Genomic DNA, 25,728 nt, shown 5'->3' with positions numbered 1-25,728 from the left:
TCTTTTGCTCCAGCATTCGCAGCCGTATGGGCACTCCAAGCTATCTCAGCTTGTCATGCGCAGATTAATGCAGTCACACGTACATCTGCTCCGCAAGTGGTGTCCTTAACCTCTCAGGCGTCGGCGTTTGCGTCCTACGCCATTAATGCGGTCCTGGACTCTACGAGCCGTACAGCGGTAGCATCCGCCAATTCGGTGGCAGTCCGCAGGGCCATGTGGTTACGTGAATGGAAGGCAGACTCCGCTTCCAAAAAGTTCTTAACCGGTTTGCCATTTTCTGGCGACCGCCTGTTTGGTGAACGATTGGATGAAATCATTAAACAATCCAAGGGAAAGGACTCTTCCTTACCCCAGTCCAAACCAAACAGACCTCAACCACGGAAGGTACAATCGAGGTTTCGGTCCTTTCGGCTCACGGGAAGGTCTCAGTTCTCCTCGTCCAAAAGGCCTCAAAAGGATCAGAGGAACTCCGATGCATGGCGGTCTAAGTCACGTCCTAAAAAGACCGCCGGAGGAACCGCTCCCAAGGCGGCCTCCTCATGACTTTCGGCCTCCTCACACCGCATCCTCGGTCGGTGGCAGGCTTTCCCGCTTTTGCGACGCCTGGCTGCCACAGGTAAAAGACCGATGGGTGAGAGACATTCTATCCCACGGTTACAGGATAGAGCTCAGCTCTCGTCCTCCGACTCGTTTTTTCAGAACATCCCCGCCCCCCGAGAGGGCCGATGCTCTTCTTCAGGCGGTGTGCACTCTGAAGGCGGAAGGCGTGGTGATCCCTGTGCCTCTTCAGCAACAGGGTCACGGTTTTTACTCCAACTTGTTTGTGGTACCGAAAAAGGACGGATCCTTCCGTCCTGTTCTGGACCTAAAACTGCTCAACAAACACGTAAAAACCAGGCGGTTCCGGATGGAATCGCTCCGCTCCGTCATCGCCTCAATGTCCCAAGGAGATTTCCTAGCATCAATCGACATCAAAGATGCTTATCTCCACGTACCAATTGCACCAGAGCATCAGCGCTTCCTGCGTTTCGCCATAGGAGACGAACATCTTCAGTTCGTGGCACTACCTTTCGGCCTGGCGACAGCCCCACGGGTCTTCACCAAGGTCATGGCAGCAGTGGTAGCAGTCCTACACTCTCAGGGACACTCGGTGATCCCTTACTTAGACGATCTGCTTGTCAAGGCACCCACTCAAGTGGCATGCCAACACAGCCTGAACATTGCTCTGGAGACTCTCCAGAGTTTCGGGTGGATCATCAATTTTCCAAAGTCAAATCTGACACCGGCCCAATCTCTGACATATCTTGGCATGGAGTTTCATACTCTTCCAGCGATTAGTGAAGCTTCCGCTGGACAAACAGCGTTCACTACAGACAGGGGTGCGATCTCTCCTTCAAGGCCAGTCACACCCTCTGAGGCGCCTCATGCACTTCCTAGGGAAGATGGTAGCAGCAATGGAGGCAGTTCCTTTTGCGCAGTTTCATCTGCGTCCTCTTCAATGGGACATTCTCCGAAAATGGGACAGGAAGTCGACGTCCCTCGACAGGAAAGTCTCCCTTTCACGGGCAACCAAGGCTTCCCTTCAGTGGTGGCTTCTCCCCACTTCTCTGTCGGGGGGGAAATCCTTCCTTCCCCCATCATGGGCTGTGGTCACGACGGACGCGAGCCTGTCAGGGTGGGGAGCGGTTTTTCTCCACCACAGGGCTCAGGGAACCTGGACTCCGACAGAGTCCTCCCTTCAGATCAATGTTCTGGAGATAAGGGCAGTGTATCTTGCCCTAAAGGCGTTCCAGCCGTGGCTGGAAGGCCAGCAAATCCGAATTCAGTCGGACAACTCCACAGCGGTGGCATACATCAACCACCAAGGGGGAACACGCAGTCGGCAAGCCTTCCAGGAAGTCCGGCGGATTCTTATGTGGGTGGAAGCCACGGCCTCCACCATATCCGCAGTTCACATCCCGGGCGTAGAAAACTGGGAAGCAGACTTTCTCAGTCGCCAGGGCATGGACGCAGGGGAATGGTCCCTTCACCCGGACGTGTTTCAGGAGATCTGTTGCCGCTAGGGGATGCCGGACGTCGACCTAATGGCGTCACGGCACAACAACAAGGTCCCAACATTCATGGCACGGTCTCAAGATCACAGAGCTCTGGCGGCAGACGCCTTAGTTCAGGATTGGTCGCAGTTTCAGCTCCCTTATGTGTTTCCTCCTCTGGCACTGTTGCCCAGAGTGTTACGCAAGATCAGGTCCGACTGTCGCCGCGCCATCCTCGTCGCGCCAGACTGGCCGAGGAGGTCGTGGTACCCAGATCTGTGGCATCTCACGGTGGGTCAACCGTGGCCACTACCAGACCGACCAGACTTGCTGTCTCAAGGGCCGTTTTTCCATCTGAATTCTGCGGCCCTCAACCTGACTGTGTGGCCATTGAGTCCTGGATCCTAGCGTCTTCAGGGTTATCTCAAGAGGTCATTGCCACTATGAGACAGGCTAGGAAACCAACGTCCGCCAAGATCTACCACAGGACGTGGAGGATATTCCTATCTTGGTGCTCTGATCAGGGTTTTTCTCCCTGGCCATGTGCCTTGCCCACTTTTCTTTCCTTCCTTCAATCAGGATTGGAAAAAGGGTTGTCGCTCGGCTCTCTTAAGGGACAAGTCTCAGCGCTCTCTGTGTTTTTTCAGAAGCGCCTGGCCAGACTTCCACAGGTACGCACGTTCCTGCAGGGGGTTTGTCACATAGTCCCTCCTTACAAGCGGCCGTTAGAACCCTGGGATCTGAACAGGGTACTGATGGCTCTTCAGAAACCACCTTTCGAGCCAATGAAGGATATTTCTCTTTCACGCCTTTCACAGAAAGTGGTTTTCCTAGTAGCAGTCACATCACTTCGGAGAGTGTCTGAGCTAGCAGCGCTGTCATGCAAAGCCCCTTTCCTGGTGTTTCACCAGGACAAGGTGGTTCTGCGTCCGGTTCCGGAATTTCTACCTAAGGTGGTATCCCCCTTTCATCTCAATCAGGATATCTCCTTACCCTCTTTTTGTCCTCATCCAGTTCACCAGTGTGAAAAGGATCTGCACTTGTTAGATCTGGCGAGAGCACTCAGACTCTACATTTCTCGTACGGCGCCCCTGCGCCGTTCGGATGCACTCTTTGTCCTTGTCGCTGGCCAGCGTAAAGGGTCACAGGCTTCGAAATCAACCCTGGCTCGGTGGATCAAGGAACCAATTCTCGAAGCTTATCGATCTTCTGGGCTTCCGGTTCCCTCTGGGCTGAAAGCCCATTCTACCAGAGCCGTGGGTGCGTCCTGGGCTTTGCGGCACCAGGCTACGGCTCAGCAGGTGTGTCAGGCGGCTACCTGGTCGAGCCTGCACACTTTCACGAAACACTATCAGGTGCATACCTATGCTTCGGCGGATGCCAGCCTAGGTAGGCAAGTCCTTCAGGCGGCGGTTGCCCACCTGTAGGAAAGGGCCGTGGTACGGCTCTATTACGAGGTATTATTTTCCCCACCCAGGGACTGCTTTTGGACGTCCCAATTGTCTGGGTCTCCCAATGGAGCGACAAAGAAGGGAATTTTGTTTACTTACCGTAAATTCCTTTTCTTCTAGCTCCAATTGGGAGACCCAGCACCCGCCCCTGTTCCCTTCGGGCTGTTGTTCTTTGTGTACACATGTTGTTCATGTTGAATGGTTTCAGTTCTCCGAAATTCCTTCGGATTGAATTTACTTTAAACCAATTTATAACTTTTACTCCTTCTTGCTTTTGCACCAAAACTGAGGAGCCCGTGATGCACGGGGGGTGTATAGGCAGAAGGGGAGGGGCTTTACACTTTTAAGTGTAATACTTTGTGTGGCCTCCGGAGGCAGAAGCTATACACCCAATTGTCTGGGTCTCCCAATTGGAGCTAGAAGAAAAGGAATTTACGGTAAGTAAACAAAATTCCCTTCTTTGCCCTGGTGGGGCGGCAGTCGTGGTAATAGGTAGTTAACAACAACCTGCAGCTGCCACTAGATTAGTAATGGGGAGGGTCTATGTAAGTGAAAGTAAATAAACACTGAAAACTGCGTGGATCTGGACTTTTACAGTCCGGGACCCCCCATCAATAGGTATAAGCCACAATCATCACCAACACCTGGAGTGGCTCAATGGAGCAGAAAAATATACAGATCCAGCGCATGTGTATATAATATATGGTCTTACTTGCTTTACAGAAACCTCATGTGTGTCTACAACAAGCCGCTGTGGTCGGCAGATAAAGCCCCTCCTGAAGTTTTGGTGCGGGGAGCGGTTATCGGTCGACTGTCATCTGGATACAAGTATCATTAAAGCGGGAAAAGACATGCTGACACAATCACTTGTGAGTAAGCCGGATTGTAATTGTTTTTGGATAGATAAAGCCCCCCCCAATTCTATTAAAATTTACTGACGGCAGAGCAGTAGCCCCTTATAAAAGTTTTTTAATTCCCAAGTGTCAAAAAATTTCCAAAACACAGATGGATTGTGAGGCTAGATCATCTCAATGGCCGCATTACAGTTCCTATATACTCCGCTCGGTCCGTCAAGAAATGCAACTTTGGTCCTATCCATTTCAGTAGGACCTGTGCTGCAGTTCTCGACAGGATGGTTGTTGCTCATCTTTAAAGAACCAGGGTGGCACCAGGATCTTATGGCCAAGTTAACATTAACACCTAATATAACATGGATTATGATAGCAGTTCGGTCTAGATATAAATTGGGATGCACCTACTTATGCAAAATTATTCTTATTGTAATGTGGACGTTGTAGATTCAGACTGAGGGCAGCAAAATCTTCAATTTACACACGTGTTTGGAGAGACCTTTAAAGGGAATCTGTCAGGTGATTTTCTAGTACAATACTAATGTTATCTTTAAATAGGACTAAAGGCGACCTTTCAGGGTCAGTAAGTTTTATTGCTCTACCTTATACTGTTATCTTGTTGTAAGCTCTGTAGAATTGAGTGTAGTATAGTAACTAATCAAGCATATGTGAATACAAACTGCATATTTACTGCTCCCCACTCCCACCTCTCAGTGCTGGCATCAGTTATAGTAAATCTGAGCTGAATTTGCACTGATGCCCCCACACATACCCCCTCTCAGCAGGGATAGTGAATGCACTGGGAGGGGGGGAGCAGTGAATATGCAAATTATATTTACCGTATATACTAGAGTATAAGCTGAGGCCCCTAATTTCTTTGTCGCTCCATTGGGAGACCCAGACAATTGGGTGTATAGCTTCTGCCTCCGGAGGCCACACAAAGTATTACACTTTAAAAAGTGTAACCCCTCCCCTCTGCTATACACCCTCCCGTGCATCACGGGCTCCTCAGTTTTATGCTTTGTGTGGAAGGAGGCACACATTCACGCAAGCTCCACGTTTTAGTCAGCAGCAGCTGCTGACTATATCGGATGGAAGAAAAGAGGGCCCATAACAGGGCCCCCAGCATGCTCCCTTCTCACCCCACTCTGAGTCGGCGGTGCTGTTAAGGTTGAGGTACCCATTGCGGGTACAAAGGCTGGAGCCACATGCTGTTTTCCTTCCCCATCCCTTAGGGGCTCTGGGAGAAGTGGGATCCTATCCGGTCATCCAGACACTGGGACCGGTCTCCCTCCGCAGCCCCTGGGGGAATCTGCCAGACAGGAGACGGAGTATCGTCAGGGACATGGCCCTGCATCCACAGGTACTCTGTGTCCCCGTTGGGACGGCGCATAAAGCACCTTAGGCCCAGACGCTGCAGCGACTGCGGCGTGGGTATGGGTCCGGGACTACCGCGCCGACCGTGCACTGCCGGCCGGCCGCGGTTTTAACTTTAGTCCCCGGCTTTTGCGGCCTAGTATGGGATTCTCCCGCCCCCAGGCCTGCCAGTCAGGGAAAAGGGCGGGACGGTTGGTATGACGCCGACAGTGAGGGCTGGAGTACACTGAGCTGTCCTCCGCCCCCCTCACTACTCACGCTGGGGCACCAGATTCCCGCACTTTTTGTGACTACGCCCACGCCTCCCTCCTCCTCAGAGAACGCCGTCAGCCATGTTTTCAGCAACTTCTGGCTGCAGCTGAGGGAGACCCGGGGCAGGGAATCTGGTGGCCACAAGCCACATCCGCAGCCCCTGGGGGAATCTGCCGGACAGGAGACGGAGTATCGTCAGGGACATGGCCCTGCATCTACAGGTACTCTGTGTCCCCGTTGGGACGGTGCATGAAGCACCTTGGCCTCAGACGCAGCTGCGACTGCGGTGTGGATTTTTTGTCTGGGACTACCGCGCCGACCGTGCCTGTTTGCCGGCCGCGGTTTTTACTTTAGTCCCCGGCTTTTGCGGCCTAGTGTGTTAAACTCCCGCCCCTGAGCCTGCCAGTCAGGGAGAAAGGCGGGACGGTCGGTATGATGCCGACAGTGAGGGCTGGAGCGCACCTCGCTGTCCTCCGCCCCCCCTCACTGATCACTATAGGCCACCAGATTCCCGCACTTTTGTGACTACAGGGACAGAGCCCTGCATCATAAGGTACTCTGTGTCCCCTGAGGGACGGTGCATGCAGCATCTGTGTTACAAACGCCGCAGCGGTTGCTGAGTGGTTTGTGAGACTGGGACTACCGCGCCGACCGCGCCATGTTTGCCGGCCGCGTTTTTAAATTTAGTCCCCGGCTCTTACGGCCTAGTGCCATATACTCCCGTTCTCGGGCCTGCCAGTCAGGGGTAACGACGGGACGGCCGACTGGACGTCGGCGGGGAGGGCTGGAGCATACGTTGGTATCCTCCTTCCCCCTCACTGAGCACTGGGGGGCACCAGTTTTTCAGGTGCTGTCCCCCCCTTGGTGCCGCAGTGTATATATATATATATGTGTGTTTATTTATATGGTATATGATCTCACTGTTCGACAGCATTATTTGCTTTTGGCTGTATACCCTCACAGATTACTCTGCGGACGACATGCTGTTGTCTGCTCTTAAGGAGTAAGGGTGCCAAGGCACTGGCTTATTTTACAACCGGTACCTCTTGTGCGGCTATATTACAGGCACTGCACAGATGACAGCGACAGAGTTTGCATGATGGAATCAGCAAATCTCTGAATAGCTTTCACATTCCAGGACTCAGTCTATGGACAGAGGGTCTGCTAAGATACTGGAAGCCTTGCAGTCCAGACCGATAACACAGGGCCAGGGAGCTGTGAGTTCATCGCTCCCGGGTCCCTCTGGGTCGGTACAACATCCTGGGGTAACACCCAGATCCCACGGTGAGAACTCCGTCACGGACCGCGGCCTATGATAGGCTAAGCGGGCCCGCTGGGAACCTTCCCCGAATTCATCAGGAGTGCGTGTTTTCGATCACTCTAACTCCAGAGGGGCCGTCCAGTAGCACAGAACTTGACGGACAAGCGCTTACTAAGCGCCTTATTGACACGCGTTACCCTTTTCCCCCCTGACGGGCTTAAGGGTTGGGCTCAGTGTCACAGGGTGGATCCTCCAGTCTCTAGGCTGGCGGCTAGATCCGTAGTATTAGGGGCAGATGTCCATCTCTCACGAATGCCACTGACAGGCAAATAACGCTTATGATGAAATCCATCTATGAAGCCATAGTCGCATCTTTTGCTCCAGCCTTCGCAGCCGTGAGGGCACTCCAAGCTATCTCAGCTTCTCTGGCTGAGATTATTTCGGTTGCACATACATCTGCCACGCAGGTTGTGTCCTTCACTTCTCAGGCGTAGGTTTTTTCGTTCTACGCCATGAACGCCGTTCCTGGACTCTGCGAACCGTACAGCGGTAGCATCAACCAATTCAGTGGCAGTCTGCAGGGCCATGTGGCTACGTGAATGGAAAGCAGGCTCTGCTTCCAAGAAGTTCTTAACCGGTTTGCCATTTTCTGGCGACCGTTTGTTTGGCGAGCAATTGGATGAAGTTACTAGACAGTCTCGTCCTTGCCCCAGTCCAAGACCGATGGGTGAGAGACATTCTGTCTCACGGTTACAGGATACAGCTCTGCTCTCGTCCTCAGACTCGTTTCTTCAGAACATCTCCGCCCCCCGAGTGAGCCAGATGCACTTTTTCAGGCGGTGAACACTCTGAAGCCTCGATGTCACAAGGAGACTTCCTAGCATCAATTGACATCAAGGATGCTTATCTCCATGTGCCGATCGCACCCGAGCTTCAACGCTTTCTGCGTTTCGCCATCAGGGATGAACACTTTCAGTTCGTGGCACTGCCATTCGGCCTGGCGACAGCCCCACGGGTCTTCACCAAGGTCATGGCAGCAGTGGTGGCGGTCCTACAGGGCCACTCGGTGATCACTTACCTAGACGATCCTCTAGTCAAGACACCCTCCTGGGTGGTATGTCAACACAACCTGACCATTGCTCCGGAGACTCTCCAGGGGTTCGGGTGGATCATCAAAATTCCAAGGTCAAAACTGACACCGACCCAATCACTGACTTATCTCGGGATGGAGTATTATACTCTCTCAGCGATAGTGAAGCTTCCGCTGCATAGTCAGCGTTCACTACAGACAGGGGTGCAATCTCTCCTTCGGGCCCAGTCACCCCTTGAGGCGCCTCATGCACTGTCCCAGGAAGATGGTGGCAGCAAGGGAGGCAGTTCCCTTGCGCAGTTTCGTCTGCGTCCGATTCTATCGGACACCGCAAATGGGACAGGAGGTCGACGTCCCTAGACAAGACCGTCTCTCTTTCCCTTGCAGCAAAACCTCTCTTCAGTGGTGTCTTCTTTCCACTTCCTGGGCGAAGGAAAAATCCTTCCGGCCCCCAGCCGGGGCTGGGGTCACGACGGACGCGAGTCTGTCAGGGTGGGGAACGGTCTTCCTCCACCACTCGGCTCAGGGAACCTGGACTCCGACAGAGTCCTCCCCTCGGTTCAATGTTCTGGAGATAAGGGCAGTGGATCTAGCCCTAAGGGTGTTCCAGCGGTAGCTGGACGGCAGGCAGATCCGAATTCAGTCGGACAACGCCAAGGCAGTTGCGTACATCAACCACCAGGGCGGCACACGCAGTCATCAAGCTTTCCGAGCAGTTCGGCGGATTCGGCTGTGGGCGGAAGCCACAGCCTCCAACATCTCCGCAGTTCACATCCCGGGCGTAGAAAACTGGGAAGCAGATTTTTCTCAGTTGCCAGGGCATGGACGCAGGGGAATGGTCTTCACCCGCACGTGTTTCTAGAGATCTGTTGCCGTTGGGGAACGCCGGACGTCGATCTAATGGCGTCTCAGCACTACAACAAAGTCCCGGCATTCATGGCTCGGTCCAAGGATCACAGAGCTCTGGCGGCAGACGCGCTAGTTCACGACTGGTCGCAGTTTCGACTGCCTCATGTATTTCCTCCTCTGGCACTACTGCCCAGAGTGTTACGCAAGATCAGGTCAGACTGTCGCCGCGCCATCCTCGTTGCTCCAGACTGGCCGAGGTGATCGTGGTACCCGGATCTGTGGCACCTCACGGTGGGTCAACCGTGGACTCTCCCAGACCGACCAGACTTGCTGCCTTAAGGGCCATATTTCCTTCTGAATTCTACGGCTCTAATCCTCACTGTGTGGTGGCTCCTAGCGTCATCAGGGATATCTCCAGATGTCATTGCCACCATGAGACAGGCCAGGAAACCAACGTCCGCCAAGATCTATCACAGGACTTGGAGGATCTTCTTATCCTGGTGCTCTGATCAGGGTTTTACTCCCTGGCCGTTTGCCTTGCAAAGGGTGGCCTTCCTAGTGGCAGTCACATCACTCAGAAGAGTATCTCAGCTGGCAGCGCTGTCATGCAAAGCCCCCTTCCTGGTGTTTCACCAGGATAGGGTGGTTCTACGTCCGGTCCCGGACTTTCTCCCTAAGGTATCCCCGTTTCGTCTTACCCTCTTTGGGTCCGCATCCAGTTCACCAATGTGAAAAGGATTTGAATTTATTAGATCTGGTGAGAGCACTCCGGCTCTACATTTCTCGCACGGCGCCCCTGCGCCGGTCTGATGCGCTCTTGTCCTTATCGCGGACCAGAGTAAGGAATTTCAGGTTTTCAAGTCAACCTTGGCTCGGTGAATCAAGGAACCGATTCTTGAAGCCTACCGTTCTTTTGGGCTTCCGATTCCTGCAGGGCTGAAGGCCCATTCTACCAGAGCCGTCGGTGTCCTGGGCATTGCGACACCAGGCTACGGCTCGGCAGGTGTGTCAGGCGGCTACATGGTCGAGTCTGCACACTTTCACGAAACACTATCAGGTGCATGCCGATGATTCGGCAGATGCCAGCCTAGGTAGGCGAGTCCTTCAGGCGGCAGTTGCCCACCTGTAAGAGGGGGCCGTTTTTCGGCTCTTTTTATCGAGGTATTCTTTTACCCACCCAGGGATTGCTTTTGGACATCCCAATTGTCTGGGTCTCCCAATGGAGCGACAAAGAAGAAGGGAATTTTGTTTACTTACCGTAAATTCCTTTTCTTCTAGCTCCTATTGGGAGACCCAGCACCCGCCCCTGTTCCCTTCGGGCTGTTGTTCTTTTGTGTACACATGTTGTTCATGTTCAATTGTTCTTTTGGTTCATGGTTTCAGTTCTCCGAACATCCTTCGGATTGAATTTACCTTAGACCAATTTATAAGTTTCCTCCTTCCTGCTTTTGCACCAAACTGAGGAGCCCGTGATGCACGGGGGGGTGTATAGCAGAGGGGAGGGGTTACACTTTTTAAAGTGTAATACTTTGTGTGGCCTCCGGAGGCAGAAGCTATACACCCAATTGTCTGGGTCTCCCAATAGGAGCTAGAAGAAAAGGAATTTACGGTAAGTAAACAAAATTCCCTTCTTTACCACAAAAGACTGCGAAACCTTATTGACTCGCGTATAAACCTAGGGTGGGAAATTCAGCAGCTACTGGAAAATTTAAAAAAAAAAATTATATATACCAATGAAATTTAATGTGCCCATACTGCCCCCTGTAGTAATGTGACCCATCCTTCTGACCTATAGTAATGTGCCCCATCTTTGTCCCGCCCTTGGAGTAATGTGCCCCATCCTTTAGTAATGTGCCCTGTAGTAACATCCCACATGCTTTAGTATTGCCCTTACTCCGGTCCCCTTCTTGTCCCCGATTATGCCGTTGTGTACACACACACACACACACACACACACCACATAGACCCCTCGGTAATCTCATACGGTGCCCGGAGCCGGGCCGCCGCCGTCATGCTTTTACTGTAGTTGAATGGTTTATCAGAGCCGCAAAGCATTAAACTGCAGTAAAGCTGTGAAGGCAGCTTGCAGTGGCGGCTCCCGGCATCGGACGAGATTACCGAGGGACCTAAGTGCCTAAGAACTGCAAGAAGCAGGTAAGGGACAGCGCAGGAACGGAGGACAGGTTAGAAACATTTTTATATGGGAACCTCACTCGAGTATAAGCCGAGGGGGCGTTTTCAGCATAAAAAAAGTGGGCTAAAAAACCTCGGCTCCTACTCGAGTATACTGTATATGGTACATATGCTTGACTAGATACTACACACTGAATTCCAGCTTAAGGCTATGTGCGCACTAGGAAATGGAATTTTCTTCATCGTTCCTTATGGGAGACCCAGACCATGGGTGTATAGCTTCTGCCTCCGGAGGACACACAAAGTACTACACTCAAACGTGTAGCTCCTCCCTCCTAGCATATACACCCCCTGGTAGCCAGACCTAGCCAGTTTCAATGCTTTGTGTTCAGGAGGTCACACACACACATGCATTCTCTGATTTTTGATTTTTTCGATTTCAAAGATTTGGAAGAAAAGCGGGTCCAATCTGGACTCCCGGCATGTCCCTTCTCACCCCACTGTGTCGGCGGTGCTGTTAAGGTTGATTTTACAAGGCTGGAGCCTTCACATGCCGCGCTCCTTCACCACCCCTCGGGCTCTGGCTGAAGTGGGAGCCATCACGGTTCTCACTGCTTTGCAGGAGACCGGTCTCCATCCGCAGCCCTGTTCAGGATCCTGTCGGACGGAGCGTTTAACCCCCCCCCCCAGGGACCTGGCACCTGCGTCTCAAAAGCTAAGTATGAGACTTTTTTACCACAGAAAGTGGTCTTTCCAGGGGTCCCTTGTACTTTATTTATTGGGGGGAGTGTGTTATATGACTGTGGTAACATTTCCGGCCGGTTCTCCAGTTTTCACTGGAGAACCGCGCCGATGGTGCCTGCACGCTGGCCGCATGTTTAAATCTAGGCCCCGGCTTCGCCTGAGGCCTAGTTTCGGTTTCACTCCCCCTGCATGTCAGCATGCAGAGGGACAGTGTGGCTCCGCCCAGCGGCTGTTCAGCACAGGGGACGGACACTCCTCACTGAGGAAAGATTCCCTTCCCTGTATACCTCATTTGCCCGCTCTCAGAGTAGGCCCCGCCCCCTCTCCTCGCTCCGGTCGCCATTTTCTCAGCGTTCTCAATGTCTGTATAGGCACAGAGATACCACATTGTGACAAATGGGGGCCTGGGCTGGGGGACTGGAGGGCACAGAAATGTATGTTAAACGGTCTGGCGAGTCACAACCTCCAGTTGTGCAGCTGCTTATATTCTCTGTTTATATACTCTGCTGGGGGTTTTTCTGGAGATGCATTCCCTCACAGAGCCCCCACTTCTGCAGCATATCTCACATCAGAGCAAGGCTGTTCTTAATATGCACTGCATGTAGACTCGTACTGCCTGTACTGAGCACATAAACACAGTGGTCCCTCAGCCTGGAGGCTCGTCAGTGGTCCCTCCAGCTTCTCCGGTGGTGCTGAGCATGCATTAGCCCCCTTCTCAGGGCGCTTCTGCTGCTACGGCTCGCTCAGCAAGCTCTCAGAGGACTCTTAATCTGGTCTCAGACCCCGTCCTCCTAAAATGGAGACGCAGGGTCCCCTGTCCTTCCCCGTCCCGCAGCTCTGATTCACGAACTGACTCACTGGACGTGGAGGATGTCTTTACTGGGGGCTCGGACGCTACTTAATGTACCATTGATCTGTCCGAAGGTGATGCAGATGCTAATGATTTGATTGCGTCCATTATATTTGTACTGGACCTCAATCCGCCTGTATCAGGGGAGTATCCCCCTCTGGCAGAAAGGAATCAGTATACCTTAAGAGAACAAGGAGTGTGTTCCTTAACCACTCCAGTTTTCAGCCCACTGTGACCAAGCCCAGAGCCTGTCCTGACAGACGCTCCCAAAGCGTGGTTCTGATGACTGTTTCCCCCTTCCACCAGAGGTGGTCAAGGAGTGGGCTCATTCCCAAGGGTGGTCCCTCCGGTGTCTAGTATTTCAGCCCGGATAGTTGTATCAGTGGCTGACGGCACCTCTCTAAGGATCCCACTGTACATTAATTCTGTACTGGACCTCAATCCGCCAGTATCAGAGGAGCAACCCTCTCTGGCAAAAAGACTCCAGTTTACCTTGCCTAAGAGAACAAGGAGTGTGTTCCTTAACCACTCCAGTTTTCAGGCCACTGTGACCAAGCCCAGGGTCTGCTCTGGCAAACGCTTCCCAAAGCGTGGTTCTGATGACAGTTTTCCCCTTCCACCAGAGGTGGTCAAGGAGTGGGCTCATTCACCAAAGGTGGTCCCTCCGGTGTTTAGACTCTCAGCCCGGACGTTGTATCAGTGGCTGATGGCTCCTCACTTACGGCTTTTGCTGTCCGCCAGGTTGTCCTTCTGGCCAAATCTGTATGGAGGCGGCAGGGGCCTCGTTCTCCCCAGCTTTTGCAGCAGTGCGGCTTTCAAAGCCATCTCTGCTTCTCTAGAGGAGATGCATTTCCTCTCAGGGACTCTTTGCCCGAAATGGTTGCCTTAACTTCCAGACTTCAGTCTTTTCATCCTATGCCATGTCTGCCATGCTGGAGACTCTCACCGCACTGCGGTGGCCTCGGCTAATTTCCTCGCTATCCGCAGGCTCCTGTGGCTTCGGAAGTGGAAGGCGGATGCTTCTAAAGAAGTTCCTTGCTGGGCTCCCTTTTGCTGGGACCAGACTGTTCGGGAACAACTGGATGAAATTATTAAGGAAGCTCTTGGCGGGAAGAGTTTCTTCCATGCCACAAACCTAAACCAGGAAACCTGTCCAGGGCAGGAATCAGTGGAGGTTTCGTCAGCCTCGTCCACTGGCTCAGACAAGGATCATAAACCCAAATGGCGCACGAGAAGACCGCAGGACATGCTGCCACTAAGTCAGCCTCCTCCTGGCTATCTGGCCACGCCAGCAACGTCCTTGGTCGGTGGCAGGCTCTCCCACTTTGGCGACGTATGGTTTTAACACGTCTCCGATCAGTGGGTGCGAGATACCATCTCCCACGGCTACAGGATAGAATTCTATCCAGCCCGCCAAACAGATTTTTTCTGTCAACTCCCCCCTGCTCCAAGGCCGCCGCCTTCTCACAGGCTGTGGCATTCTTGCAGGCCACTGGAGTAATTGTACCGGTTCCCGACTGGGAGCGGTTCTGAGATTTCTGCTTAAATCTATTCCTACTACCCGAGGAGGGCGGTGCCTTCCGACCTGGATCTCAAGCTTCTCAAGCATGTTCAGGTGCGGCAGTTTCGCATAGAGTCTCTGCGATCAATCAATGACCCATGGAGACTCCCTAGCATCCATCGACATCAGAGATGCCTATCTGCATGTGCCAATCGCAGTTTCACACCAGCGTTGGCTACGTTTTGCAATCAGAATGGTCCAATTCGTGGCTCTTCCCTTGGGGTTAGCCACGGCCCCTCGAGTATTCTCAAGGTCGGGGCAGCTGTGATTGCGGTCCTGCACCTCTAGGGGTTGGCAGTGATCCTTTTGTCCAGGACAGCCTTCTAGTCTGGGCTTCATCCAGTGCAGACTGTTAGCGGAGTGCCTCGCTCACTCTCGCCACTCTAACCAATTCGGGTGGTTTGTCATTCTGTCCAAGTCCACTCTGACTTCGACCCAGAAGTTCACATACCCACGGACGCAATTCGAGACTCTGTCGGCACTTGTGAAGCTGCCCTTAGTCAAACAGCAGTCCCTCCGCTGGCGGTCGACGTCGTTCCATCAGGCACCTAATACAGGTGCTGGATCAGATGGTGGTGTCAATGGAAGCAATTCCCTTGCCCAGTTCCATCTGCGTCCTCTGCGGCTGGATATTTTCCGCTGTTGGATCAAGCGGACTTCCTCCTTCCACGGGGCGGTGGCTTCGCCACAGACCAGGGGCTCTTTTCAGCGGTGGCTTCGTCCCCTCTGTCTCAGGGACGCTCCTTCCTGGCTCCGTCCCGGGTGATCCTCACCAAGATGCTAATCTATCCGGCTGGGGAGCAGTTTATCTCCACCATGGAGCGCAGGGCACTTGGACTCTGTCCGAAGCAGCCCTCTGGATCAATGTGCTGGAAATCAGAGCTGTGTTTCTAGCTCTCTAAGCCTTTCACCATCTGTTGGCGGCCAGGCACATTCGAGTCCAGTCAGACAACGCTACAGCGTTTGACTACATCAACCTCCAGGGCGGGACATCAGCCGCCTGGCAATGTTGGAGGTTCATCGCATTCTTCAGTGGACGGAGGACTCCTAGTCCACCATATCCGCAGCCCACATCCCAGACGTGGAAAACTGGGAGGCAGATTGTCTCAGCCGTCAAACCGTGGCTCCACGATCCTCAGGTTTTTGCGGCAGACGCACTGGTTCAAGTTTGGTCCCAGCTTCGTCTGTCTTATGTGTTTCACCCTCTAGTTCTTGCCCAGAGTCCTGCGCAAGATCAGAAAGGAGGGCCGTCGGGTCATTCTCATTACTCCAGACTGACCCAGGCAAGCTTGGTACCCTGACCTGCTCCGTCTGTCCGTAGAGGTGCCATAGCATCTCCCGGACTGTCCAGACCTTCTCTCACGAGGTCCGTCCTTCCGCCAGAACCTGCGGCTCTCAGGTTGACGGCGTGGCGTTTGAGTCATGGATCTTGACGACTTCTGGTATCCCTCCTGAAGTCATCTCCACTATGACTCGAGCTCGGAAGTATCCTTTGGCCTTTTGGCCTTGCCGACCCTCCTGTCCCTTCTACAGTCCGGTCTGCAGCTAGGACTATCCCTCAATTCCCTTAAGGGACAGGTCTCGGCTCTGTCAGTGTTGTTCCAGCGGCGTATCGCCCGGCTGGCCCAGGTGCGCTCCTTCATGCAGGGCGCATCTCACATCATTCCGCCTTACCGGCGGCCCTTGGAGCCATGGGACCTTAATTCGGTCCTCACGGCTTCCGGAAACCCCACTTTGAGCCTCTTAGGGAGGTTTCTTTTCTTTGTTTAGTCTTTCACAGAAAGTGGTCTTTCTAGTGGCCATGACTTCCCTCAAGGGAGTCTCTGTTTTGGCTGCACTCTCTTCGGAGTCCTCCCTTCATCAAGACAAGGTGGTTCTCCGTCCGACTCCGGACTTTCTCCCTAAGGTGGTTGCTGTTTCCACCTTAACCGGGGCATTTTCCCTGCCTTCCTTTTGTCCGGCTCCTGTTCATCGCTTTGAAAGGGCGTTGCATACTCTGGATCTGGTGCGGGCGCTCCGGATCTATGTGTCTCGCACCGCTGTTCTTAGGCGGTGCACCTCTCTTTTGTGCTGACCGCTGGTCAGCGTAAGGGCCTTTCGGCATTTAAGCCGACCCTGGCTCGTTGGTTTAGGTCGGCCATTTCCGATACCTACCAGTGTACTCAAGTGCCTCTCCCGCCGGGGATCAAGGCACACTTGACCAGAGCTGTCGGTGCCTCTTAGGCTTTCAGGACCAGGCTACGGCTCAGCAGGTCTGTCAGACTGCCACTTGGACTAGTCTGCATACCTTTTCGAAGCACTACCAAGTGCATGCTCTTGCTTCGGCAGATGCGAGTTTGGGAAGACGCATCCTTCAGGCGGCTGTCGCCCATTTGTGAAGTTAGGTTTCGCCTACTTCTCAGTTTTTCTGTTTATTCCCACCCATGGACTGCTTTAGAACGTCCCATGGTCTGGGTCTCCCATAAGGAACGATGAAGAAAAAGAGAATTTTGTTACTTACCGTAAATTCTTTTTCTTATAGTTCCGACATGGGAGACCCAGCACCCTCCCTGTTGCCTGTTGGCAGGTTTCTTGTTCCGTGTGTTATCACCGGCTGTTGTTGTAGACAGAGGTCCCGGTTGTTCCGGGTTTTGCTCTGTCTCTACTTGTGGGTGGATGTCCTCCTTCAGCTTTTGCACTAAACTGGCTAGGTCTGGCTACCAGGGGGTGTATATGCTAGGAGGGAGGAGCTACACGTTTGAGTGTAGTACTTTGTGTGTCCTCCGGAGGCAGAAGCTATACACCCATGGTCTGGGTCTCCCATGTCGGAACTATAAGAAAAAGAATTTACGGTAAGTAACAAAATTCTCTTTTTCTTGAGAAAATTCCGCATGCTCTCAAAGATTACCGCACCCGCGGTAAAAAACCGCGGGAAACCGCACCCGAAAACCGCATGCGGTTTGCTGCGGTTTTACCGCGGTATTATTCGCGGTATTGCCGCGGTTTTGTCGCGATGTGCTTCATTGCATTCAATGCAATAAAGCACATTGAAAAAAAAAAAAAGTCATTTAATTCTGAGATAGTAGATAGATAGATAAAGAGACAGAAGAATAGATAGAGGGATAGATAGAGGGATAGATAGATGACAGATCGCTGCATTTCCCACGGTCGGCAGTGAGTTCACATTACCGGCCGTGGGAAATGACCGGTAATTACCTCTGCTGTCTGCTGCATTCAGCCTGTGTCTGTGACAGTCGCGGCTGGATGTCAGCAGTGCAGGACGCCGGAGCTGTGGATTATGCTGGAGCTGTGTGGATTACGCCGGAGTTTTGTTGCGGGAGGAGTTAATAAAATGGTGAACGAGGCTTGTTGGTTTTATTTAAAATAAAGGATTTTTCGGTGTCTGTGTTTTTTTCACTTTACTTACGGGTTGATCATGTCAGCTGTCACATAGACGCTGCCATGATCAAGCCTGGGGTTAATGGCGGTGATCCACCACCATTAACCCCTTGTTATATTACCCTGACCGCCACTGCTACACGGCGGCAGGAAGAGCCTCGGCTGGACGGTAAATATGCAGCGGAGCCCACGTTCTTTTTTTTCTATATTTCCGTTTTCTTTCTATGTGTCTGTGTCTATGTGTGTTCTGTGTCTGTGATGTGTGTGTTTACTCTCTGGTTTGCTTCCTCTTCCTGTAATGACATCACTTCCCTGCAAAACCGCAAGCAAGTGATGTACATTACCGGAGGTAAACCGCAAAATACCGCAGGGAATAACGCAGGAAAACGCAGTGAACCGCACAGAATTTGCTGCCTGCGTTATTCCCTGCGGGATTTCACGATTACATTGGAGTCAATGGAGTGAAATCCCGCAGCGATGTGCGGAAAAGAAGTGACATGCACTTGTTTTTGCTGCGGGATTCCCGCAGCAAAACATGCAGCTGTCAAATTCCGCCCAGTGCGCACAGGATTTTTTTTCTCCATAGGATTTGCTGGTGATTCACTGCAGAGATGTTATGAACATTTTCTGCAGCGAAACATGCAGCAAATCCGCGAAAAATCTGCGGCAAAATCCGGTAAGTGCGCACATAGCCTTAAACAAGATAACAGGATAAGGTAGAGCAATAAAACTTACTGACCCTGAAAGGTCTCCTTAAGCCATATTTAAAGATAACATTAGTAGACAGATTCCCTTTAACAATATTAAGCAGGTGTTCTGGCTGATCTGTGTATACTCTGCAGGATGTGTCGCACTTAATTGCAGGCTCCCCCTCCACCTGCAGGGTCACTTTGCTCTTCATTATTACTATGTGACTAGGTGGACTCGTATATCATATTGATGCAGATAATGTGCCGTTGTGCATCATCCTCAGCGTAATCTCCACTATCTCTCTTTAGTGATTCCTTATGCCCCTAGTTCAGTATTATGCTGCCGTCGTACTGCAATCCTGCTATGTTATTAATGTAATATTCCTTTCTCAAAGGAAAGAGTTCGCAATAGAGGATTAGGTAAGAAAGGGAATGCCGCCACAAAGAAAAACCCACCAAAGAAGCTTGCCTTCAACAAAAGGACATCGAAAGAAGGTGAGCGAAGTCGATTTTGCGCGGTCACCTCTCTTCTGAAGACTGGAGAGGATCATCCCAGAGAGCGGGACTTTCATCTTAGATTGTCTTGTAGGATTGCCCAGCGCCGCTCACTTCCAGAGGCGAGCCCCAAAAAGAATAGGGCGCATACACAATACCTGCAGATATCATTGATGCTGCTCGCCTTCCTCTGCAGAATTCTGCAAGCACTTTAAAAAGCACTTGTCAATTTGGCTGACGTTCCTCATAAGATGACAATCTTTGGAGCGTCTTGCCTTCTAGATCTACACAGTTCCTTTATTATTCCTACTGGAAATTGTAACGCTTACAAGCCGGTGTGTGGGTAGTGACCAGGATTAGTGGTTCCACTGGACCACAGGGGAGACCCAGGCATACCCTTTTAGTGGGAGGGGCTTAACTAAGCATCCACCGCAAGAAGTAAGCCCGGGTCCCCCCCTGTGTTCCAGTGGGTCCACTAATCCGGCTTGCTGCCTCTATACCGGCCACGAGCGTTACAGTTTGCGCAGGCCATGGCCTCCGCCACTGTTTCTTTATCGTTCCTTTGGGAGACCCAGACCTTGGGTGTTAAGCTTCTGCCTCCGGAGGACACACAAAGTACTACACCTAAAAGTGTAGCTCCTCCCTCTGAGCTTATACACCCCCTGGTGAGCCAGTCACAGCCAGTTTATCGCTTTGTGTTCAGGAGGCATACATCCACACATGCATTCTCGTATGATTTTTTGGAAAAAGATTGATGCGGGTCCGCGTCTGGACTCCCGGCATGTCCCTTCTCACCCCACTGTGTCGGTGGTGTTGTAAGGTTGATTTCCAAGGCTGGAGCCTTACATGCCGTGCTCCTTCACCATCCCTCCTGGGCTCTGGATTGAAGTGGGAGCCAGCGCGGTCTCCATGCCTGGCAGGAGACCGGTCTCCATCCACAGCACTCATCCCCAGGGACCTGGCCCTGCGTCTCAGCAGCTAAGTACCTGAGACGTTCATATGTTGGGGGTCCATGTCCTTTATTATATGGGGAGAGTGTGTTTGCTGTATTTGTTTTGGCATTTCCGGCGGGTCCTCTGGCTTTCGCCCGAGAACCGCGCCGATGGTGCCTGCGCGTCGTCCTCGCTGCTCAAATTTAGGCCCCGGCTTCGCCGGAGGCCTAGTTTCTGTTACCTGCCCTCGCATGTCACTCATGCAGAGGGACAGGCACGGCTCCTCCCGGCGGCCGTCCTGCACAGGGGAGGGACACTCCCCACTGCTTGTGCGTGACTCCTCCCCTGCAGGTCTCTATGGCCCTCCAGTTCCCGTTTTCCTACAGGGACGCCACCGTCCCGCCCACTCTCTTCGCTCCAGCGGCCATTTTCTTGGACAGGGTTCACTCTGCGCTGGGCCATCCTGCACTCTGCATCCCTGCTGAGGTGCTGTGCTCTGGGGGTCCGGGATTCGGGATCTGGAGGGCACACAACACCGCTTCCAGCGGTCTGGTAAGCCACAGCCGGTCCCTGGTTGTGGACCTCTGAATATACTCCCTGGGGTTCATTCTCTTTGTAGAAGCTGTTTTCCCCACTCCAGCAGCATGTCTCACACGAGGAGCAAGGCTCCAAAGCTTTATACTGCATGCTCTGCATGTAAGCTCCTGCTGCCTGAACCGAGCACCTATCCACATTGTGATGTCTGCTCTAACTTGGAGGTGCCACAGCCTGGAGTCTCACCCCCAGTGGTCTCTCAGGCTGCTTCTGCACCTGTGGCTGAACCCCCGGCCTGGGTAGAGTCCTTCTCTAGGTCTATCTCCCAGTCATTTGCTGAGTCCATGGGACAGCTGTCCAGGACTTTGATGAATATGCATCAGCCCCCTTCACAGGGTGCCTTTAATGCTCTTGCTAAGGGTCCTTTAGGATCCCTATCCTCTGACCTCCGTCCACTGGAACTCACAGAGGATTCATCATCAGGGCACAGACCCCGTCCTCCTAAGAGGCGCCGCAGGGTTTCCCCTCCCTCCTCATCCCGCGCTCTGATTCAAGAGCTGACTCGCAGGATGAGGAGGATGCCTTTACAGGGGGTTCGGAGGCTAACTCCATGTGCCCCATTGATCTTTCCGAGGGTGACTCAGAACTTAGTGACTTGATTGCTTCCATTAATTCTGTACTGGATCTCAATCCGCCAGTATCAGAGGAGCAACCCTCTCTGGCAGAAAAGCACCAGTTTACCTCGCCTAAGAGAGTAAAGAGTGTGTTCTTTAACCACTCCAGTTTTCAGACCGCTGTGACCAAACGCTTCCCAAAGCGTGGTTCTGATGACCGTTTTCCCTTTCCACCTGAGGTGGTCAAGGAGTGGGCTCACTCCCCAAAGGTAGACCCTCCGGTGTCTAGGCTCTCAGCCCGGACCGTTGTCGGTGGCTGATGGCACTTCCCTTAGGGATGCCACTGACCGTCAGATTGACCTTCTGGCCAAATCCGTGTATGAAGCGGCGGGGGCCGCGTTTTCCCCAACTTTTGCAGCAGTGTGGGCCCTCAAAGCCATCTCTGCTTCTCTAGAGGAGATGCATTCCCTCACCAGAGAATCTATGCCCGAGATGGTTGCCTTAACTTCTCAAGCTTCAGCTTTTTCTTCTTATGCCATGTCTGCCATGCTAGAGGCTTCTCACCGCACTGCGGTGGCTTCAGCTAATTCCCTCGTTATCCGCAGGATCTTGTGGCTTCGAGAGTGGAAGGCAGATGCTTCTTCAAAGAAGTACCTTGCTGGGCTCCCTTTTGCTGGTTCCCGGCTGTTCGGTGAACAACTGGATGAAATTATTAAGGAAGCTACTGGCGGGAAGAGTACTTCCATGCCTCAAACCAAGACCAGGAAACCTGCCCAGGGTAGGTTTCAGTCGAGGTTTCGCTCCTTTCGTTCCTCCAACTGGTCGTCCTCTAAGCCCTCCGCCTCGTCCGCTAACTCAGCTAAGGACCAGAAATCCAACTGGCGCTCAAAAGCGCGTCCACAGAAGACCACAGGAGGTCCTGCCACTAAGGCAGCCTCCTCGTGACTCTCTGCCCGCTCCAGCAACGTCCTTAGTCGGTGGCAGGCTCTCCCACTTTGGCGACGCTTGGTTTCAACAAGTCTCCGATCAGTGGGTGAGAGATATCATTATTATTATTATTATTATTATTATTTATTATTATAGCGCCATTTATTCCATGGCGCTTTACAAGTGAAATCATCTCTCACGGCTACAGGATAGAATTCTCTTCCAGCCCGCTAAACAGATTTTTTCTCTCAACTCCCCCCTGCACCAAGGCCGCCGCCTTCTCACAGGCCATGGCAGCCTTGCAGGCCAACGGAGTAATTGTACCGGTTCCCACCCGGGAACGGTTCAGAGGTTTTTACTCAAACCTCTTCCTAGTTCCCAAAAAGGACGGTACCTTCCGACCCATCCTGGATCTCAAGCTTCTCAACAAGCATGTTCGGGTGCGGCTCTTTCGCATGGAGTCTCTGCGATCAGTCATTGCCTCAATGACCCAATGGGATTTCCTGGCGTCCATCGACATCAGAGATGCCTATCTACATGTGCCAATTCCAGTTTCACACCAGCGTTGGCTACGCTTTGCAATAGGAGAAGATCATTTCCAATTCGTGGCTCTCCCCTTCGGGTTAGCCACGGCCCCTCGGGTATTCACCAAGGTCATGGCAGCAGTGATTGCGGTTCTGCACCTCCAGGGGTTGGCAGTGCTCCCTTACCTGGACGACCTTCTAGTCAAGGCTCCATCCAGCGCAGACTGTCAGCGGAGTGTCTCGCTCACTCTCGCCACTCTAGCCCAATTCGGGTGGCTTGTCAATCTTCCCAAATCCACTCTGACTCCGACCCAGAGTCTCACGTACCTAGGGATGCAGTTTGAGACTTTGCCGGCACTTGTGAAGTTGCCCTTAAACAAACAGCTGTCACTTCAGTTGGCGGTGCGCTCTCTCCTGAGGCCCCGCCGTTATACCCTGATGCAGGTGCTGGGTCAAATGGTGGCGTCCATGGAGGCTGTTCCCTTTGCCCAGTTCCATCTGCGCCCCCTGCAGCTGGACATTCTCCGCTGCTGGGACAAGCGGCCTTCCTCCTTACACAAGTTAGTGGCTCTGTCGCCACGGACCAAGAGCTCTCTTCAGTGGTGGCTTCGGCCCCTCTCCCTGTCCCAAGGGCGCTCCTTCCTAGCCCCGTCCTGGGTGATTCTCACCACGGATGCCAGTCTATCCGGCTGGGGAGCGGTATATCTCCACCACAGAGCATAGGGCACTTGGACTCCGTCCGAGTCAGCCCTTTCAATCAATGTGCTGGAAATCAGAGCCGTGCTTCTAGCTCTCCTAGCATTTCACCACCTGCTGGCGGGCAGGCACATTCGAGTCCAGTCAGACAATGCGACAGCGGTTGCCTACATCAACCATCAAGGCGGGACACGCAGCCGCCTGGCAATGATGGAGGTACAACGCATTCTTCAATGGGCGGAGGACTCCAGGTCCACCATATCCGCAGTCCACATCCCAGGCGTGGACAACTGGAAGGCAGATTATCTCAGCCGTCAAAGCATGGACGGTGGCGAGTGGTCTCTGCACACGGCAGGATTTCAGTCGATCTGCCGCAAATGGGGCACTCCGGACGTGGACCTAATGGCATCCCGTCACAACAACAAAGTTCCTGTTTACGTGGCTCGCTCCCACGATCCTCAGGCCTTCGCCGCGGATGCTCTGGTTCATGACTGGTCCCAGTTTCGTCTGTCCTACGTGTTTCCCCCTCTAGCTCTCTTGCCCAGAGTTCTGCGCAAGATCAGAATGGAGGGTCGTCGAGTCATCCTCATTGCACCGGACTGGCCCAGGCGAGCTTGGTATCCGGACCTGCTCCAACTGTCCGTAGAGATGCCGTGGCACCTCCCGGACCGTCCAGACCTACTCTCGCAAGGTCCGTTTTTCCGCCCGAATTCTGCGGCCCTCAAATTGACGGCGTGGCTCTTGAGTCCTGGATTTTGACGGCTTCTGGTATTCCCCCTGAAGTCATCTCCACTATGACTCGGGCCCGCAAGTCTTCCTCCGCTAAGATCTATCACAGGACTTGGAAAATTTTCCTGTCCTGGTGTCGCTCTACCGGCCATCCTCCTTGGCCATTCTCCTTGCCGACTCTTCTGTCTTTTCTACAGTCCGGTCTGCAGCTAGGACTGTCCCTCAACTCTCTCAAGGGACAAGTTTCGGCTCTGTCAGTTCTGTTACAGCGGCGTCTCGCTCGGCTGGCTCAGGTCCGCACCTTCATGCAGGGCGCGTCTCACATCATTCCGCCTTACCGGTGCCCCTTGGACCCCTGGGACCTTAACTTGGTTCTCACGGTCTTGCAGAAACCCCCCTTTGAGCCTCTTAGGGAGGTTTCTTTGTATCGTCTTTCACAGAAGGTGTCCTTTCTGGTTGCCATAACTTCTCTCAGGAGAGTCTCTGATTTGGCTGCGCTCTCCTAGGAGTCACCTTTTTTAGTCTTTCATCAAGACAAGGTGGTTCTCCGTCCGACTCTGGACTTTCTTCCTAAGGTGGTCTCTCCCTTCCACCTTAACCAGGACATTACCTTACCTTCCTTCTGTCCGGCCCCTGTTCATCGCTTTGAAAAAGCTCTACATACTCTGGATCTGGTGCGTGCTCTCCGGATCTATGTGTCTCGCACCGCTGCGCTTAGGCGGTAAACCTCTCTTTTTGTGCTAACCACAGGTCGGCGCAAGGGTCTCCCTGCTTCTAAGCCGACCTTAGCCCGTTGGATTAGATCGACCATTTCGGACGCCTACCAGAGTACGCAGGCGCCTCCCCCGCCGGGGATTAAAGCACACTCGACCAGAGCTGTCGATGCCTCTTGGGCTTTTAGGCACCAGGCTACGGCTCAACAAGTCTGTCAGGCTGCCACTTGGGCTAGCCTGCATACCTTTTCGAAGCACTACCAAGTGCATGCTCATGCTTCGGCAGATGCGAGCTTGGGCAGACGCATCCTTCAGGCGGCGGTCGCCCATTTGTGAAGTTAGGTTCTGCCTACTTCTTAGTTTTTTCTGTTTATTTCCCACCCAGGGACTGCTTTGGAACGTCCCAAGGTCTGGGTCTCCCAAAGGAACGATAAAGAAAAAGAGAATTTTGTTTACTTACCGTAAATTCTTTTTCTTATAGTTCCGTCTTGGTAGACACAGCACCCTCCCTGTTGCCTGTTGGCAATTTCCTTGTTCCGCGTGTTTTCACCGGCTGTTGTCGTGGACAGAGTCTCCGGTTGTTCCGGCTCTTGCTCTGTTCTACTTGTGGGTGGCTATTCTCCTTCAGCTTTTGCACTAAACTGGCTGTGACTGGCTCACCAGGGGGTGTATAAGCTCAGAGGGAGGAGCTACACTTTTAGGTGTAGTACTTTGTGTGTCCTCCGGAGGCAGAAGCTAAACACCCAAGGTCTGGGTCTCCCAAGATGGAACTATAAGAAAAAGAATTTACGGTAAGTAAACAAAATTCTCTTTTTTTCTGCCAGCTCTGTACCAGGAGATGTTGCAGATGTGGGAACAGCAGGTGCAGATACTGTCCTTTCTGTGACCTGTCAACACCTTTCTGAACGACCTGGTTCCTCGGCATCCGTTTAGCCCACAGCTGCGGCAGAATCCTGGCCCTGTTTATCTGCTTCCCCCCCCCCCCACCTCCCCACGTATCACGTATTGATGGCAATCCTAAGCAGTGCCAAGGCTTCATCAATCA

The 25,728-nt window shown here is 52.8% G+C and overlaps 1 protein-coding gene across 1 annotated transcript in view; it reads left to right on the top strand.

The window, feature by feature from the left end:
- The window catches only part of MIS18BP1 (MIS18 binding protein 1), a 173,332-nt gene that overhangs the window by 113,853 nt on the left and 33,751 nt on the right, over positions 1–25,728 (top strand). The window contains exons 8-9 of the mRNA XM_075330177.1: positions 4,208–4,353; positions 18,915–19,014. Of these exons, the coding sequence (XP_075186292.1) occupies positions 4,208–4,353; positions 18,915–19,014 (246 nt within the window). The remainder of the gene's footprint in view (positions 1–4,207; positions 4,354–18,914; positions 19,015–25,728) is intronic.

The sequence above is a fragment of the Anomaloglossus baeobatrachus genome, chromosome 12 (genome assembly GCF_048569485.1).
Source record: "Anomaloglossus baeobatrachus isolate aAnoBae1 chromosome 12, aAnoBae1.hap1, whole genome shotgun sequence".
NCBI lineage: Eukaryota > Metazoa > Chordata > Amphibia > Anura > Aromobatidae > Anomaloglossus > Anomaloglossus baeobatrachus.
The sequence above is the reverse complement of the archived record's forward strand: the minus strand, read 5'-3'. Positions and strand labels throughout refer to the sequence as shown.